This window comes from Amphiprion ocellaris, chromosome 14, assembly GCF_022539595.1.
Source record: "Amphiprion ocellaris isolate individual 3 ecotype Okinawa chromosome 14, ASM2253959v1, whole genome shotgun sequence".
NCBI classification, from domain to species: Eukaryota; Metazoa; Chordata; class Actinopteri; family Pomacentridae; genus Amphiprion; species Amphiprion ocellaris.
In genome coordinates this window covers 2,367,869-2,387,761 of record NC_072779.1, presented here as the reverse complement: position 1 = coordinate 2,387,761, position 19,893 = coordinate 2,367,869, and the positions used below count along the sequence as shown (strand labels likewise).

Below are 19,893 nucleotides of genomic sequence, written 5' to 3'. Positions count from 1 at the left end.
GTTAGATTTCTGTATCATTGCCAGATAGCGGCACGGTGTCACTGTAACCATGACAACAAGTGAACACTACATCACATGATTGTGATCCTACTACAAATCCACCGCTGAGGACTTATCAGGACTTAGCCGTTGTAAATGATACAAGGAACACTTGATTAAATTGTGGGGGTGTTTCTGAGTCCCATCAATTCCCGCCGCCCGCTACATATTTAGGTCATATGATTCGGTATCCATACATAACATACACATGCATAACACACGCCTGTGCTCAGTGCAAAGTCATTTTGTTTGTGGGTACATCAATATTAAATGGACCCATTCTATGTTGCTGTGATTTTTGATCATCAATAACTAATAAACAAATGCTGCATTCTACAAAAATATGCTGCATTTCTGACAATGCCATATGGGGGAATGAACAGCCTTGGCGGAGTACTGCGCTCTCTGAGTGCTTTTCTCGTTTACATTTGCCACCACATTGGATTATGCTACATTCACTAACTTCGTTGTGGCTCCCAAGCGCAAGTCAGACTTACAGTTTACATTTTCACTTGAATTTTCCTACCAAGTTGTGTTTCAGTGTGAGCTAGTGACTGTTGTTACTGTAGTTGTACAAATATGTAAACTGGTCGATATCTTGATGCACGTAGCGGATTTGTTTACATTTTCACCGGAGTTCCAATTTACGGCGAAAATCGACTTACATCACACCGTAGGAACGGAACTCCAGCGTAGGTCGAGGACCTCCTGTAGGGGTTTAGTCGGTTCATGTTAGGTTCAGTCAGTAGGCGTCAGGTTCACGTTCAGTTGGTACCTGAACCTGTATCAATTAATAACTGATTAATCAATTGCACAAAATTAACTCAATAGATTTCAGTCTGTCTCCTGATACACCTGCTTTGAATCTACACCATTAGAGAGGAGTAGATTGTAGACAGTAGGCCACAGTAACATTGTCATAAGGCACTTAGGCATGAAGCATCACAGAGGACTTTGTCATGGTGCCCATTGCTTGCTAAATTCCCACAATGCTCTCTGCTGGCCGAAGCTTGGGTTACTACAGTATTGACCAGCTGTTAAGCCTGCTGCCATCAGGGAAGAGATCCTTAAAAGACAGGACAAACAGGCTGAGAAACAGTTTTTACCCATGATCCATCAGACTTCTGAACTCCAAACAATAACGCACAGTGTCACCTTTAATAATGCTGCTTATCTCCTGCCCATATTTATTCTATTTTATTATTTATTGTCATTAATTTAGCTTATTTCAATGCACCATCCAGTGGCAGCTACTTATATTTTCATCATACCCCCCTGTATGATGACAGTAAAACTAGTCTATTCTATTCTAGTGAACAGGTACTACAGCTCAGCAATAACATATCTGACACGCGTCCTTCGACTTGTATCACAGGTTTTTATAGCAGCAGTTACTTGATTCCCCAGTAATCATTAACATCCGTAGTTGCTACTGCATTACTGCTTCTATGAGTGTGACCATTTCTGTTCTCAGAAATGCAGCAACACTTTCTCGTTTGGTTTATTTCCAATGTCATGTAATTAAAACTGATGGAGCTGCAGCAGCCAGAAGAACTCATCCACTTTGTGTGTGTGTGTGTGTGTGTCTGTGTGTGTGTGTGTGTGTGTGTGTGTGTGTGTGTGTGTGTGTGTGTGTGTGTGCGTGTGCGTACACGTGTGCGCACACGTGTGCGTACAGACAGCTTCTGCAGAAGCCTTCTGTCTTAAGTCCTTATATGGGCAAAGAATAGCCAGCAGCTCAGTCTGAAAACACACACACACACACACACACACACACCTGCATGTACACGCTGACATACAGCAGACAGCACATACAGTATATACACACCGAGTCACGGTGTAACATGAAAAATCACACTCAGCCTGCAGTTTCCTCAAACAAATACTTGTACTTCACGTTTGTACTCTCAGTACCGCTGCTGGTACTTTGGTTATTTTTATTATCATTATTTATATGATAATGATAGCTTTTCCTGTTCACAATCTGTCCAAAAATGAGTTAAACATCTAGGGTGGCTTAGAAGGGTTCCAAAAATGACTAAAAACAATGAAAACATGTCCAAAATGACTCAAATTTAACTTCATAAAAGAAATATGTTCTCCAAATGTTGTCAAAATTTGTCAGAAATGACCCAAAATATGTGCAAAATGACTAGAAATTACTCAAATTCGTCCAGAACTTGTTAAAAAAGTCCTCCTGAACTGTTCAAAATTTGTCCAAAGTTGGTTAATGGTCTAGGATGGCTGAGAAAGGTTAAAAAAAAATTACTAACAATGTGTCCAAAATGACTTTAAAATGTTTTCAAACGATTACATTTTTTTTTTTTTTAAAGAAGTAGGAATTAATCAGTTAAATCTGTGGATGTTCTCAGTCATCCAGGTCATGATAAGTCTCAAGCAAGCATAAGTTATGGCAACTGGACTAACCTCGTGTGAGTCGAAAACGTTTCACCTCTCATCCAAGAGGCTTCTTCAGTTCTGAAAGCCTGGTGGGGAGTACCAGATATTTATCCACCAGGAGGGTGGTGGCAAAAACAAGTGGACAAAGACCCGAAGGAGCCCTCCTAGAGGGCTGGGAGGGGTAACGACCGCCCATCAAAGGCTAACGACTCACATTAACACCTAACGAGTCTATTGGTTTCGGGTCTTTGTCCACTTGTTTTTGCCACCACCCTCCTGGTGGATAAATATCTGGTACTGCCCACCAGGCTTTCAGAACTGAAGAAGCCTCTTGGATGAGAGGTGAAACGTTTTTGACTCACACGAGGTTAGTCCAGTTGCCACAACTTATGCTTGCTTGAGAATTAATCAGTTAGTTTTATAAACATTCGTGGTCCTCAGTGGTGGATTTGTAGTAGGATCACAATCATGTGATCATCAGCAGGCAGCTGATGTAGTGTTCACTTGTCATGGTTACAGTGACACTGTGCCGCTATCTGGCAATGATACAGAAATCTTTAACAAATCCGTGGATCCAGACTATAAGCCGCATCACTGCCAAAATCTAATCAGTTGGTCCTAATTCTTCTTGGTCATTTCTGAGCTTTCCTGAAAATTTCACCCAAATCTGTTAATTAGTTTTTGATTTATGTTGCGAACACAGACAGACGGACAATCGTACACCAAACATCACACAACTCCACCACGTTCATTGGCGGACTAATAAAACAATAGACAGCACACTTGTGGTTCCGGTTACTGCAGCTGCTACAATTACTACTACTTTGTGTGAACGCGATGCGTTCAGGAGCGCTCGTTTAACCCACCGTTGTCTCCTGTCAGGCTGCAGCAGGCGCAGGAGGAGCAGCGCAGCGTCCAGGTGGAGAAGGTGAAGGTGGAGGAGGAGCTGAGGAGCGAGATCAACTCAGCCAAGCAGGAAGCTCATCGGCTCCGCGAGCTCCGAGAGGGAACCGAGAACGAGAGGAGCCGGCAGAAATACGCAGAGGAGGAGCTGGAGCAGGTGGACCCGATCGATGCGTTCGCCACCGATTGACCGATGGATCGATTAACCGGCTCTGTGTCCTCCATCGCAGGTCCGCACGGCGCTGAGGAAGGCGGAGAGGGAGCTGGAGTCACGGGTTCGCTGGCTGCCGCCGGACGCTCTGCAGAAGTGGCTGCAGCTGACGCACGAGATCGAAGTTCAGTACTACAACATCAAGAAGCAGAGCGCTGAGAGGCAGCTGCTGCAGGCCAGAGAGGGGGTGAGGAATGAAAAAAACTCCTGTTAGCAGCTTCACAGATACCAGTATCTGCTTGTTTCTCACCTTTCTATGATGATTTTTGTATTTTTGACGGTTGATCAAACAAAACAAATCAATCTAAATACACTCCCGATCAAAATCTTAAGACCAGTTGAAAAATTGTATTTTGCACTGGTGGATCTTAAGAAGGTTCTCAGTAGAAAAGAAGAAATGGGAGCAAGAGAAAAACAAATTGGAACAGGTAATTTATTGAAAACTGCATTTAAACTCAAACATGCTTTTGTCAGCTGATCAAAAGTTTAAGACCACAGCCTTTAAAAGCCAAAATCTGCACATAAATTTGGATTCCATGTCATTTCCTGTCAGGTAGTCACAGCCATAACTTCCTGATGGCAGAAAGCTTTCTGTCTTTGAAGGTGGTAGGATTGTTGAGACCTCTCCAACGCTCCATCGCTGCTGAGGTTGGACGCAGTAAGACGGTCATTCTGAATTTCTTAAAAGATCCTGAGGGTTATGGAGCAAAAAGTCAAGTGGTAGATTCAAAAAAGGCTTAAAAAACAAAAAATATCTTGAACATCCACATCTCCTTCAACGCCACTAAATCACCCGTTTGGACTTCGGAAGGAGCACCAAACATGGGAACACTGAAAGGTGGAAGAAAGTTTTACTCTCTGACCAGAATAAATGTAACCTTGAAGGTCCTGATGGCTTCCAACGTTACTGGATGTCCAGGAGATCCACTGGAAATGTTCTCTACGAGGCTCCATCAGGATCTGGGAGCTTCTTCCTTCAATGGAACTATGGAGCTTCAGGTTGTTTAGGGCGTCAAACGGCGACTGGAGATGTTGCAGCCGGAATCCCTCATGACTGAGAACCTCATCTAGTTGGTAATGTCATGTTCTTTCAACAGGACCACACTGACGAAGGACTTCTTCCAGGAGAATAATATCACTCTTTTGGACCATCCTGCGTGTTCCACTGATCTAAATCCAATTGAGAACATCTGGGATGAATGGCACGGGAAGTCTACAAAAATGGACATCAGTTCCAGACCTTCATGAAGCATCTTCACCACGTGGAGCAACGTTCCCACCAGCCTCCTGGAAACATGAAGCGTGCCTAAAGTAATCCACAAAAATGGTGGAGCTCCTCACTACTGAGTTCTTTTTTGACCCTTACATTTCTGTTTTGACGGTTTTCTAGGTTTTTTGTACCTCGGTCTGAAACTTTTGATCAGCTGATGAACAGCCTATTTCAGTTTAATTGCTGTTTTCAATAAATTGCTTACTCATTTCTTCTTTTCGCATTTTGAGGCTCTCCTTAGAACCTTCTTAAAATTTTGATCAGGAGTGTATATTAACATGAACCAAAGTCACAGTTTGAGGTGTTTTGTTCCCTGACAAATAACTATTGATAATGAAATAACTGCTTTGTTTACACTAACTTGTGGACATCAGCTGTTAGTTGTATCTCCAGTGAACTGGGGGTTTTGGAGGAGTTGCTGAGGTTCGGACACACCGCTGACTCTGATGATGTTTCAGGCAGAGAAGATTAAGAAGAAGAGGAGCTCTCTGTTTGGAACGTTCCATGTGGCTCACAGCTCCTCGCTGGATGACGTCGACCACAAGATCCTCTCTGCAAAGTGAGTTACAGCAGTTATCTCGTCAGGTTGAGATCTGTGACTAAAGCAGCATCGACTGTCTACGATTCACTACACGGGATAAATCCGTCTTTGAGGTTGGGTTGTTTTAAAGCAGATAGTTTAGAGCAATCTGAATTCCAGAAAGTAAAAAAAAAAAGAGCACATTTCTGATGGTAATGACATTCATACTTTTATTCTTGGGGTCTGCTACAATATCTTCACATGCATTAACCCTTAACCCTCTAAAAATCACAGGCGGTGACACCATTTATCAAGCAAAAACTGTAAAAACAGAAAGAATCATCAGATTATGAACTGTCTGACAGTCCTAGAACTACACATCTGTGAAAATTAACCAAATACAAGCAGAATTTTTAAGATATTTCATCAAAATCACTTTATTCTTTGTGTCACATTAAAAATTCTCCAACAATAATGCATTTCAACCAGATTCTGTAAAAACCACCAAAAAAAATCTGTAACAAAAAATACTCCAAAGGTGCAGAAAATTAACCGTCTGAACCTCAAACTTTGCCTGTGGGTTTATAACAGATGTTATCTTTTTTTTAAAAATGGCAAAATGACAGCATTTATCAGCCATAAAACAGAGGGTCATCAGATTTTCAACTTTCAAATTGTCCGCTAACATCATGAGTGCACTTCTGTTGGGAAAACTACACAAATTTAAGCCTGAAATTGGGATATTTTATCAAAATGACTTTATTCTACATGCCCAATTTTTTTTAAATGTCAAAAATGCACATTCTACAAAAAAAAAATCTAAAAAATCTGCACTTTTCTCTGCATGAGGAGTTATGGTTATTATGCTCTGATTTTACTGGTCAGTGGAGATCAAACTGGGCTGAATGTTTACCCTGAACTAAGATGAGTTTGATTCCCTGGTCTAGAGTAGCTCTGGGTCACATGTTGGAGGTTGGCTCTCACCTGTACAGGTAGCTCAGCAGCTAACGCCCGTCCCCCCTCAGACAGGCCCTGGCCGAGGTGACGGCGGCGCTGAAGGAGAAGCTCCACCGCTGGCAGCAGATCGAGTCTCTGACCGGCTTCTGTCTGGTCAACAACCCGGGGGTGGGAGCGCTGGCCGCCGCCCTGAACCTGGACCCGTCCTTCCTGGGCCTGAGACCTCCGACCCCTCAGCACCTCCTGCTCTCAGACGACCTGGACGACATGGACGAGGACATCCTGTCTCCCGGGACGCTGCAGTGTAAGTCTGTACAGAAACATCTGGAGCTCAACGCTGTGCTCACACCACTTACATATTAACATTTATCTGCTTTATAATCCTGCATTAGTTCCTGCATCTCTAACCTGAATGAAGTTTGATCAGATTTACGTTTCAGTCGCCAAGAAGATGTGACGAGTCGATGTTTTTATGGATATAAGAATCACACATTTTATCAAATGTATTTATGAATCACCGCTTAAAAGACTTTTATAGTTTAATTTTCAGTCCATAAACAGATGGAAGCTTCATTCCTCCTGGTTAACCTGCAGCGCCCCCTGGTGTCTACACACCAGAGAGCAGCTCCAATTAACTAAAAAATTGCAAACTGACAGTCCTGCATTTTAACGGAGATAAAATGCATGATTTAGGTTTTTAAATTCAATTTTGGTTTGTTTTTTTGCCTTTTAAGCAAATGATGTGCAATACTTCCATTAAATTATGACATATACAGAAGTAGTTTTTGAAGACACTGTGTCAAGAAGACATAGTGAGATAAACAATGTAATATTCATAAAATCTTTGTCCTGACTGTACTGGACTGAATACAAAAGGTGAATGTAAAAAATCCATAAATAAATAAATCTAACAGGAACAAGTTATTTACAAGTATAAGTAAAAATTTTATTTAAAAAAATATATTATCAAATATTTAAAGAAACAAAGTAATTTAATATGACATGCATTTTCTTTCTATTTTGAGTTATTTGATGTAATTTATTGTTATATATTCCAGTGGTTTAATCTTTTGTAAATGTAATGCTGTAAAAAAAAGTAAAAATTTTATCTAAAAACTGGGTTATTCACAGGTTTATTTGAAAAAAAATTAAGTTATCCAATATTTATATTTAATTACCATATGACATGCACGGAAGTATTTTTTAAGACACAGTGAGTGAAATTAATGTAATATTGATAATATCCTTGTCCTGACTGTATACAAAACAGAGATTTTAAAACAGATTTTAAAACAATTAAATACTAGATTTAACAAGTCATTTACAAGTATAATTAAATATACTTAGATAAAAAATATCTGATCAGATATTGATATTAAATCATGCCATATACAGAAATAATTTAAAAGACAGAGACATTATATTTACATTTTTTAAAAATTTTACATTGTTTGGAGTAATTTTTTATATAAATATAGTGATCCAATCTTTTTAATTTAATTCTATTAAAATATTTACAATATATAATGTAATATATATAATGATTTGATTATGTTTATTTGAATGTAACATAAGTGATCCAATATTTATATTAATTTGTGCCATATAATTATAATATAATTCTGTAAAACCCACTTTGTGAAATTGAAAACAAAATCAGTTATTTAGAAATGTATTTACAAAATTATATAGATGATCAAATATTTATTTTAATTTATGCTGTATACAGAAGTGAGCTTGAAAGACAAAAAAATTGTATGTGTTAAAATAAATAATGTAAAGGGTGAATACATAAAATGTAATTATATCTAAAAATGTCAGTAATTTTCAAGTTTATTTAAGAACAATTTATCAAATATTAATATTAAAATACGTCACATACAGAACTAATTTTGCTATACAAGGAATTCAATTCAAAATGTATTTTAAAATCAACTAATTTTAAGTAATTGATGCTTATATATTATATTTAAGTGTCAGATTAAGCTCACAAACACTCATTTACATTTGCAGGTACGTTAGAAGTGAATATTTTAGATAAATTAGTGATATTCACGCTCGTTTAAATGCTTTCTATACACTGATTTACATTAGGACATCATAAATTATATGTATTTATTTTTATTAACCTGTGCACCGACCCACTTCTACAAAACTCACCCGTGCTTTTGATATAAAGCAACATTAAAAAATAAAGAAGTCACTGCTTCCTATGGAGGCTCAGAAGGGACAAACTTCACCGTTTTAAATCAAACTGACCTCAGCTGTGGGCTTCGCCGCCTCCTCCTCTGATTGGCCGTCTTGTCTCAGCATGTCTCTCCTGATTGGCTCCCTCCAGACGCAGCGTGGCAGATGGACCGGCGAGTCAGCGACCTTTGGCCTCTGGGCGGCATGACAGATACCCAGCCACCATGGAAACAATCCGGTTGGCCCCTCCCTCCTTAGCTTCTCCCCCTCTCTGATTGGCTCATACCTCTGTAGGAACTACCCAATCAGATCACGGCGTCCTGCGATTGACGAGCTCCTCCAAACTCCCTCAGGGTTTCTGAGGTTTTTGAAAAATAAAAACACGTTGGTGGCTGTAAGTGAAAAGTTCGTATTTAATTGTCCATCAGCACATAACAGGAAAGATAAAAGGTTAATAAAAAATAAACATTACAAAAAAGTAAATGATATTTCTCCAGAAGAAAGTTTTATCTCATGTTTTGTATTTTAAAATAAAATACGATTTTCAATGTCCTTGTAAATACAAGAGGTGAATATAAAAAAATACATTTCTAAAAAAATACTCAAATACCTATGTTAAATATACAGAAATAATTTTGCAATTTAATTTATTAAACAAATACATTTTAATTATTTTCTGTTTAAATATTTCATGCAACAAATGGATTTACTTTATTTTTAAGCTGTGCACTCCATTTTAATATAAAATTATTTAAATAAAATGAGATAATGAATGAATAATGTCTCTGAACAAAATAAAAAATAAATATATCAATGTCAACAACTAGATATAAGCTTTATTTAAAAATCCACTTTATAACTATTTTCATATCTGTTTGTGTTCTAAATTTATTGATATCTTACAACAAAAAATGTGTAAAGATTTCAAGTCACAAAAGCATTTAAATAATTTTTAATGTAATATATGATTTTATGAAGTTCTTTGGGAGAAAAATCCAATATTACATTTAAGAAAAAATGACTTAAGATTATTTAAAAACAAAATATGTAAATAATATAGTAGCAAAGCAAAAATGAAATTGGGGTTTTATAATAATTAGATATTTGTTTAATTCAGCTTTTTTATTTGCTGATGAACATACATTTTTGGTGTTTTTTTTTTAATCATACTATAGTAACATAATAAAGTATTTTTCAGAAATTAATTATTAAATGATTGCACATATTATTAAGCTTGTTTGTGACAAATAACTACTAATGAAGAAAACAGGATTGTGGGTAATAAAATACATGACACTATATCATCAAACAGCTCTGTGGGTCAGAGAAAATGAAAATGATACAAAAAGACAAAAATAGCCTGAAAAAAAATCCCCATCATGACGTCTCTGGAGCGCCGTACAAATCAGATAACAAAGTCATTAAACTTCAGGCAAAAAACATAAAAATCTATAAAAGCATAAAAGCCACTGAATTGGAAAATGACTTCTTCAAAGTGGAAGAACCGTGTGTGACTTTTAATCCTGAAACAGAGGTATGAACCAACGTCCATGAACATCTACGACACGTCAGCTGCTCCTGAACGCAACACAATCTGGGACCTAGAATTGAACTGTAAAGTTCAAATTTAACAGTATTTGGATGGAAAATTAGAAATTTGATGAAAAGCTGAAAGTGTGAATGTGTGTCCAAAAGATTAATACGTCAGTTGAAGCCAGTTTCACCAGTCAAAATAAAAATAAAGAAGAAAAATTATTAGACATGATTTTAAAAATAAAATAAAATCATAGAGTAAATAAAGCTAAAATTTTGAAATATAAATTCTTATTTGACTTTTTGCAATTTGAGTTGCTCATTACAAAAAATACATAAAAAGAGTAATACAAATATAAAAAATATGTATTTTTCAAAACATTGAAATAAAGATAAAATTAAATAAACGATCAAATTTTAAACAAATGAAAATAATTTTTACCCTTTTCATTTATTCCTCTTTACATTTCCACCTTAAAAAAGTTTAATTTGAAAATAAAAATTCTAACTTAATTTTTTACTTTAGAATTTTGAGTTGCTCATTACTATATATATATATATATATATATATATATATATATATATATATATATATATATATATATATATACTAATGTAAATATAAAAATTATGTATTTTTCAAAACATCTAAATAAACAAAGTGAAGTAAATTAACAAATTTTCCTCTTAACATTTCCACCTTAAAAAAAGTTCAAATTTGAAAATAAAAATTCTAATTCAACTTTTTATTTCATAATTTTAAGTAATTTAGAGGAATGGAAATCTAAAAATCTCTAAACAAAGATACACTGAAATAATTCAACAAATATTAGAATAACTGAAAATCCTTGTTATTTTTTTCTTGATATTTTGACTTTTATTTATTCCTCTTTACAATTCCACCTTTCTTGATGTTTTACACATTTAATCTTACTTGTTTTATTTATTATGACTCCATAAAAACAATAAGATAAACTGTCAAATCTGATTTTTTTTAAACTTTCTCCCTCATCATTTGAGATTCTAATTTTATAATTTTTCCTTTTTTCAATTGTTTTTGACTTCTGTTTTTTTTTCTGTTATACCCTTAGTGTAAATGGAGTCCCACAGTATTAAATGATATAATATATTATATATTATAAAATACTAAGTCACTAAGTTTGGAACTTTTAAATATTTCTTTGTTCACAACAAACTTTTCTTCTTTATTATTTACTTTACTGGCAGAAACGGGTCTGAGTAGTTTGGTAAAAATGGTTAAACGTTATAAATAAATCTCTGTTGTACTGAAATAGTTCAGACTGAACTTTGCGGTCAGGTGATCATGTGGACGCCTCCCCACCTGTGCAGCTTCTCCTCCTCTTCCTCAGCGTCTTCTGGTTGGATGTTTTCTGGAAGATTTCGTCTTCACCTTTTCACGCTGAACACCTGGAAAACAGCAATATTTTAATACCTTCCTCCTGCTCCCACTAACATCCACTTACAGCAGCTAAAAGCACTGAGTTTGGTTTTTATATCCACCAAATACATTCTCTTATAAAGTTAGAATTCTTAATTTAGGACTGTTGTTAGGTATTTTAAACACAAAGCTGAACATGATAGGTAAATGTTGGAATGGAACAGCTGGATTGAGGTTAAAAGTCAACAATAAATAGAAAAAAAGGTCAAATTTATTGAATTAATGGTTTTAATAGCCAGATTCTGTCCCTGCAGACGCAATTATTAACTCCACTAAATCAACCTGAAGACCTGGAAAGTTTGCTGCTGAAAATAAAAACAAAACTGCATTTTGCTCTTGTGCTTTAGAAGACGTGTTGCTTTTTGAATCTGTTTTCCATTTAATTGAGCTTTCTTCTGAGGACTGAACTATGAAGCCAGATTAGTGGTAGCAGGTTTGTTGAACTTAAAGTCAGAATTTTCAGTCTCATGAAAGTCTTTTAACCTGCTAGATCTCCATGGTAACAGCTGTGGAGCTAACCTGGTGTGGATTTAAATCAGCTAGAAGAACCATCTCCTTTTAACATTGTAAAACCCACTGTTGCAAAAATACAACAGTTTTATTTTTTAAGTATTAGTTATTATTTTATCTTAATATATATTTGAGTTTTTTTATATATATATATTTTTTTCTATCTTTTTTTGTTAGTTTTAATTTTTATATCTAAATAAATATATATTATTTTTGGTATTTTTTTTCAATATTTGGGTTTTATAGGGTTAACCAAATCATTTCCTGATAATTCTGAGATTCTCAGTTGTGTTAGTATGCTTTATCTGCAAATCTACTTAGCTGTAACGTTACTAAAACCATCAATCACAAGTGTCACAAACTGTATTCATTGTGTTGTCATGGGAACCCAAGTTAATGATACAGAAATCACATAAATATGTTTTTATGTTTGGCCCGTTTACACTGCTGTTACTGCAGAACACAGATTAGAAGATTTAGAATTCTACTAGTATTTATTACAGAGAATTTTCAATAAATAACAATAGTTTTGATTTTAATTTGGCCAAAAATGTAAGTGATTTCTAGCATTATGGGACAGTGTCAGACTTAAGTGCACATCAGTACAATATTATGTTTAAATATATGAAGTTAAACAGCTCCAATGTGCAGCTGTCAGTTAGAAATAATCAGCTGCACTGATCAGTAAAATAAATAATATTAACAGTTTTCTACCAGGATTCGTCTCTGGCATAATTTTGATTATATTTTTTAAAAAATCCTCATTCTTCTCCATTCAGCCTGTTGACTGAAGCAGCAGCACACAAAGAAGACTCACGTGATGCATTAAATACCTAATTTTATGTGAGCAGTTCGACGCAGAAAGTCTGAGTTAAAGTTAAAAACCCCCTTCATGACACCTGATATCTCTGACTGGGTTTTAGTTTTTGTTGAGTCTGAGTAAGTTAAACTGGTTTCATGGTTCAGTCCCTGGTTTCTGTTTTATAAATTAAAGCATCGTTCAAGTGGAACTCTACCTTTCCATCTCCTGCAGCCCAGAGCCTGATGCCCCTGCGACCACGGATGGGAGACCCCGCTCTGGCGTTCAGCTCTCAGAGGTTGGTTGAGGGGAGGGGCTTGTCTCAGCAGGATGGGTGTGGCCAGGCCACGTCGTCCCGCCCCCCCAGCGGCAGGCAGAATCGCAGCCGCTCGATTGGCCAGCTGGAGTTCCTCCCCGTGCCTCACCCTCCCCCTCTGTCCTCCTCCCTGTCTCACCCCTCCATCGGCCCCGTCCTCCCCGTTTGTCCTCCCCCGTCTCCTGATGGCGCCGCCGCTCGTTTCTCCGCTCTGCTCTTTCGTTCTTCCTACTTCCACTCTTCGGAGGCGGCGTCCAGCCTCCCTCCTGCAGGTGGCGCTGCAGGGAGCCGGAGGCAGCGCTGTCGCTCCGGCAGCTTCGGGTATCTTCTGCCGTATGACTTTTTATTTTACTGATGCACTAACGAGAAAAGAAACAAGTCATCAGTGTGTCTGATGAGTGAAGAGACAGCATTTAGAGTTTAGAAATTAAATAAGTCCTCAAGATATAGACTGTATAACTTTTACGAGTTTTGAATTTATAAGTGGTCCGAATTTAGATATTTTGCAGAACAGACTTACAAAGTGTTCAGAATTGGACTTTAACAGTGGTAAGGATTAGGAGTTTATTTTACTAAATTTACAGGTGTTCCGGTTACAGACTTTATGAATGCTGAGAATTTAGAGTTTACAAGATTTATAAGCAGAATTTGGACTCTAAATCCTAAATGAGGGGTTAGGATTTAGAGTCTCTGAAACGTATGAGTTTTGTGTTTGGTCAGAATTTAGACAACTTGTGAGACCTGATAGCGAGACCTTTAGACTTTAAGTTGTACGAATGATCAGACTTTTAAAAAGTGTATTGAGTGATCAGAAACAGATAGTCAGGATAGTCAGAATTTATAATCTATAGACAGTACTAACGGGGTTTCAGGGCCCCTATTACTATTATGCAGTTTTTTCTAACTTGCAGTTTCTTACAGAGGACTCAAAGTCTCCAAATAAATATAATATTTAATTTTGGTAATACATCTTGTGCAAAAATTCAAAAATTTATTACGGGACTTTGTGGCCTCCGTAGTTTTCTTCCTACTTTGCTGTTTTTCGTCTTTGTTAACCTTTTCCCATCCCATTAACATTTTCATATTGAATTAAAAACATGTTGTCATGGATGTATTAATGAGGCTGGATACAAAAATCAGGCTGTCAGCTAAACTGCAGCATCGAAATAAGGTGGTTAGTTTGCTAAACTGTTAACCTCTGTGGTTTCTAGCCGCCAGAGTTGTCAAAACTTACAGCCAACATCGGGCATTTGGTCCACACAACTTCACAAGTCGTTACCAAAACTCACGAGTTCCATTTGGTGAATAATGGAGGGCAGAAAGTGTTGATACCAGGCATTAAAATGAACAAGAAATTGAAGAAAACAAGGGTGATCTAATCATTTTTTCCATGACTGTAGATCACATAACTTCCCATAATCACATTGAGAGCAACACTGATTAATTTCCTGTACAAATGTATAAATTAAACTTTCTCTCTCTCAGGGACATCATGAATCGCTCTGATTCTGATTCTGCCCTCCCGCTGTCTCAGAGCGAATCACGAGGCTTGTACTGCTCAAAGCCCCACCTCCTGCCCTCCAGGCTCCACCCCCTACAGGCGGGTTCTGGGCTCAGTGGAGGAGGTCTGGAGAAGAGCTCCAGCCTGGTGGAGCTGAGAGGCAGCCCCGCCGCCGGCCTCACCGCCTCCTGCTCCACCCGCTCGCTGTGCATCACGTCGGATGCCGTCGACAGACCGGCCATCTTCTCATCCTCCGCCTCGTCCAGCTCCTCGGGCAGCGCTCGGGGGGCGGGGCTCCAGCCTCCCACCAGGAGGAGCCCCGCGGAGGAGGACGGAGCAGAGGAGGCCGAGTCGACCGGCAGCCGGAGGAGAAACGCTTTTAATAAGATCTTCAAGAAGAAGCAGGGACGTCACTGAATGTCACAGCTGCTGAATGAAACCTGCTTTCACCTCATGACCTTCATCTTCAGGGCTCCAGCCTGCGACCAAAGATCAGCCAGGTGAGACTAAACGTTTCATTGGTCACTGGTGCTCCTGACAGGTAGCAGGTCCGTCTGAGTGTCTCAGAACGGCCGTCCAGGTAGATTAAATCACCTGGAGAACTCCTTATTTCACTGTTTTCATAGTAAATAAGCAGTGTGGAGTCAGAAGCCAAAGAGAGCTAACTTTTACCAACTTAAAGTCTCAAGAACCACATCTCAGATTATCCTGATGGAAAAGAGCAAAACATTTATCTGCACCTTTATTCCCGTTTATGTCATATGGTGAGAAATTAATGTAATAATACATAATTGATATTAGGTGAATGGGAACTGACAAAAAAATTGAGGGGAAAAGTTTATGATACTCCCAAATGACAGAGATAGATGCACCAGTGGAACCAATGTAAAGACTTAGTCTGATCCTGATTGTTTTCATCACAAAGATCACAGGGAACGTCCGTTATTCACGTTTCTGCTTGTATTTAACGGCTGTGTTTGACTCTTTCTCTTCATTAAACCGAGAAAAGACCAGATTTGGACTCACTGTGGAAAAAAACGACACCAAAGAAGAACAAGAGGAGAACTGAAGGAGGTTTCTATTTAATCCTCTAAACTCCAAGCATCTCGAGGCATTGCATTTTTCTTTTTTCTTTTGCTTCTGTCACATTTTTCCTCACTGTGGGCTCATTTTTCTCTGCAATATAGAGTCCTGCACATCTACGGAAACAGAACAACTGTGAAGAAGGAGAAAGAACTCAGAAATGACGCCATAAATCATTAAAAAAGAGAAAATAATGTCGAAATTTGTGGATTATTTATATTGAACAAATTGAAAAAAAAACCCTGCAACATTTTTCCACGTGCACACAATACTAAAAATAAAGAGTTGGCTCCACATGCTATAGATATTACATATATTATAGATATTGTTATAAATACAGATGTTTGCTTACATTATTAACCCTTTGATGCACAACATGGGTCAAGAGGTACCCATTTTCCATTGAATATGGGTCACTTTTGACCCATGTTGTGCATCAAAGGGTTAATTTGTCTTCTTATTCATCAGCTGAAAAGTCCGACTTTTTGTCATGTGACTTTTGATCTCAGCTGGTCACTAATGATTTCACAATAACGCTGCTGAGTGCTGAATTTTTTTTGGTTTTTACAGAATATATTTAGAGCAAATGATTTATTTTTTGGCAGATTTTTAAAAAACACCAAGTGATTTTTATGCAAAAAGTCCAACTTTTAAGGTTACATTTAGTTCAGTCATCCAACAAAACGGCACAAGTAGTTCAAGGACAAAACATTTTTACAATTTCTGGAGAATAAATGGTGTCATTCTGGTGATTTTTAATTCTTAAAGAAAAGCCTTTCAAACCTGCTGGCGGGTTTTGGAGTTAAGAGGGTTAAAATTTGTAAACCTGCAGCAGCTCCATCAGTCTAACAGTGTGATTCTTTTACTTGTTTATATTGTTGTATTTTTACTACAGTAGAGATCTATTAAGGAATACAGACTCTGAAGATGAATGAGGTTACAGTTCAGGTGATGAGCACAACAATCGTCTGTAGATTTTATTTGAAATGTATATTTTCATTATTTTCAGTGAAAGTTTCTGATTTTATTCAGAGTGTTTTGGAAGCTGAAGGTCTTTTGATGCTGCATGATGCCGGGTTGTCTCGTCCCAAAGTTAGAGCAGAGAATGTATTTTCTGTTTGGTTTTGTTCACCTACTGTGGAAACGTATGATTTTAAGAACAAGCAGCAACAGAGCCGCTGATTCTGGAGTTTAAATCAAGTTATTTACTCTGAATAAATGAGTTTATTTAAAGAAAGCAGCTTCTGTAAAAGGACCTTATCACCCAGAAAACTAAAGAAAGAAACCTGTTTTATTTATGCATCTAAATTGAGCAATAAAAAGCTGTTTTCATTGAGTCATGCTGTTTCTTTCCTTTTCTGATGTTTTAAACTGCATAAACAAGATTTCATTCTTTGATTCAGAGGAAGTTTACAGACTCCTGAAACAGTTTCAGCAGCTGGAGACAAGCCTCAATTAACTTTATTTCTGCTTTAAAATTACTAAAATATGCAAAATATGACTGAATATATCACGGATGTTGCATAAATCCTGTGCTTGAATAAATAAATTATACTTGTATTGTGAAATTACACTCTCAAATGAGAAACTAGTGGTCTTGTATGCTTGAATTTGTTCTCTAAAATGACTTCATTCCTGTTTCTCAAATAGCTTATTGGGGTTCCAAAATCATAACCTGTGTAAATTAGTAATTTATGGTGTTTACTTTGTCTTGAAACTTGTGCACATTAAATCCAGCTGTCTGCGAACCAAAGACATTTCTACTCGGTGTGCACAAATATGGAACTGCAAACTTTACCAAGCACAATTTTACAGATTAAACTGATAAAAATATCAATGCATCAATAAGAAACCAAAGTTAACCATTCTTAGACAACTTGACAAAGTCTACATCTTATTTTCATGAATCTGCAAACATTTTCTGGACAGCATTTGAACTAATTTTCCCCAAAATCCAAACATTTTTCACTTTCTCACACATATTTACCCTCTGCTGTACTCAGAACACAATCTGAGTCACAATGAAACATGAAATGTGTCAGTAAATGTCACTGACTGTTAACCTCCACGTCTCAGAACTCTGTTGACTCACTCTGGAAGTACTGACGGCATGTGGTGCATTCACTGACCTGTCAGCTGTCATGAAGAGGTCGCCCTTAACCAGCAGGTGGCAGCAGAGAGCAGCTGGGAAACGGCATCTTTTCCAGGAGGAGCAGCATTCAGGAGCTTCATCTGTTGAAGGTGGATGAAATGATGTTTCAGTAAAAGTGACACCATCATCCCCCCGGGGTGCTACGCCCATGCTAGCGGTTCAAACGAACATGTCATAGTTAATCTTCTCATTGTAAGGGTGCCCCTCTTCCCTGTGGTCTCTGTGCACATCTCACTCTGTTGACAACTACTTTTAATTCAATTCAGCTCAATTTTCTTTATATAGCACCAATTACAGTCAAATTGTCTCGAGGCGCTTTACAGAAACCATATGCCTGAACCCCCAGAGCAGCCCTAAGGAGACAGTGGCAGGAAAACACCCTTTTAACAGGGAAAAAAAACCTCGAGCAGAACCCGGCTCTAATGTGGGGGGACCCATCTGCCTGCTGGCCGGGCGGGTTGAGAGGGACAGAAGAGGTAGAGAGGTAGAGATAGATGGATGTTGAGGTAGAGAGGTAGAGGTAGAGGGATAGAGATAGAGGGGAAGAGGTAGAGGTAGAGAGGTAGAGATAGAGGGATGGAGGTAGAGGGATTGAGATGGAGATGGAGGTGTAGAGGTAGAGATAGAGGGTTAGAGGTAGAGGGATAGAGATGGAGGGGTGGGGGGGACACAAGGACCATAAAACACAGTTTAATACATGCATGATAAAACAGATGATACATGCAAAGTACAACTAACATGGAAACTGATTATAGGTTACTGCTATGGTGTACAGCTCTGACATTAAATATACTACATATATAGCTGGTGGTAAATTCAAAAATATGTAGATGAGCAAATCAAGTATAGTGAGGGCAATGCAGATCGGTGGAAATGGGCAGCTGGAGGTGAGAGAACAACCACACATCTGAAGCATCCAGCTCTTGGATGGAAATTAATGAGATTAAGTCGACATTAAAAGTCGTTAATCTCTCTAATTTTTTCTCTCCATCTATTTGTGCACATAGTAATACAACTTTTGAATTTTCTTCCAAACTGTCTTTTAGTCTACATTTAAGGATGTTTAGGATGGTATATTCTTCCAAACCAACTTCTCAGGTCTACATTTCAGGTGGAATATTCCTCCATACAAAATTTTTTGGTCTACATTGAAGGATTTCTTCTAAACCACCCTTTCAGGTCTATATTTGAGGTTTTAGGTGGAATATTCCTTTTAACCAGCCCCTCAGGTCTCTTTGAGGATTTTGGATGGAATACTCGGTTAAAGCAACATTTTAGGTGCATGTCCAAGGATTTTTGGTGGAATGTTCCTTTAAGGTGGATGTGTGAGGACTTTGTAGGTGGAATACTTCCTGAAACCAACCTTTTAGGTCAACGTTCAAAGATTTAAGGTGGAATATTCCTTTAAATATTTATTAAATATTAAATATTTATAATTTTAATTTCATGTTTTGATCATTATCAAGTGAGAAACCTCAATCCAGACTCCTCATAATGATGTTTGAGATTTATGCTGCTGTTATTTGTTTAGTCCAGACTAAATGACAGAAATCCACAACTGTAATTTTATTTCAGGACTCGGTTATTAAATGTCAAAACAATCCATGTGACTCTAAAAACTCAACAGCTTTACAAACTCTAAGATTAAACTCTCCACAAGGATCCAAAATAAGTTGGACTTCTACATAAGAGCTTTAATTATTCTTCATCTACTTCCTGAAAAGTTTGGTCAATAAAAAAGACAAAAATTAATATTTGTTAATATTGTTGTTGTAAACTTCCTCTTTCAAATAAATAGCCTCCTAACCCCCTGGAAACCAGCGTTTGTCCTGTTTTTTTGTTGCTCCTCAGCGACCCTAGACAGCCGGGTCCTAATGTTTTTTTGAGCAACACACCATACTATGACGTTTTTACAATGATGGTTCTACTATGGAACCAGTTTGACATGTTCAGGTGTTCTTTGTGTGAAAACTCAGAGATTTCAGGGATCAGAAGGTGGTTTTCAACTTTCTTTGTTAACTTTCTGCTTCAACTTTAAATTTCCTTGACTAAC

General features: G+C 37.5%; 1 protein-coding gene and 1 long non-coding RNA gene across 9 annotated transcripts in view; one reads left to right on the top strand and one right to left on the bottom strand.

Moving 5' to 3' along the window:
• The window catches only part of LOC111585778 (stromal interaction molecule 1-like), a 41,777-nt gene extending 24,753 nt beyond the window's left edge, over window positions 1-17,024 (top strand). For 2 of the 7 annotated variants that reach the window (XM_055017044.1, XM_055017045.1), the window contains exons 8-14: window positions 3,322-3,499; window positions 3,573-3,740; window positions 5,282-5,382; window positions 6,369-6,604; window positions 8,639-8,725; window positions 13,023-13,425; window positions 14,590-17,024. In XM_055017044.1, the coding sequence (XP_054873019.1) occupies window positions 3,322-3,499; window positions 3,573-3,740; window positions 5,282-5,382; window positions 6,369-6,604; window positions 8,639-8,725; window positions 13,023-13,425; window positions 14,590-15,022 (1,606 nt within the window). In that variant the 3' untranslated portion in view covers window positions 15,023-17,024. Of the gene's footprint in view, window positions 1-3,321; window positions 3,500-3,572; window positions 3,741-5,281; window positions 5,383-6,368; window positions 6,605-8,638; window positions 8,726-13,022; window positions 14,074-14,589 lie in introns of those variants that run through there. The other 5 variants (XR_008603902.1, XM_055017047.1, XM_055017046.1 and 2 more) reach the window with 5 other exon arrangements.
• Window positions 1-19,893, bottom strand: part of LOC129350490 (uncharacterized) — a 29,469-nt gene that overhangs the window by 2,534 nt on the left and 7,042 nt on the right. For both annotated transcript variants that reach the window (XR_008603903.1, XR_008603904.1), the window contains 7 exons: window positions 17,818-17,920; window positions 13,006-13,463; window positions 11,363-11,448; window positions 8,560-8,845; window positions 6,328-6,610; window positions 5,185-5,375; window positions 3,306-3,722 (listed from right to left, as the gene is read on the bottom strand). This is a non-coding gene — a long non-coding RNA (uncharacterized LOC129350490). The remainder of the gene's footprint in view (window positions 1-3,305; window positions 3,723-5,184; window positions 5,376-6,327; window positions 6,611-8,559; window positions 8,846-11,362; window positions 11,449-13,005; window positions 13,464-17,817; window positions 17,921-19,893) is intronic.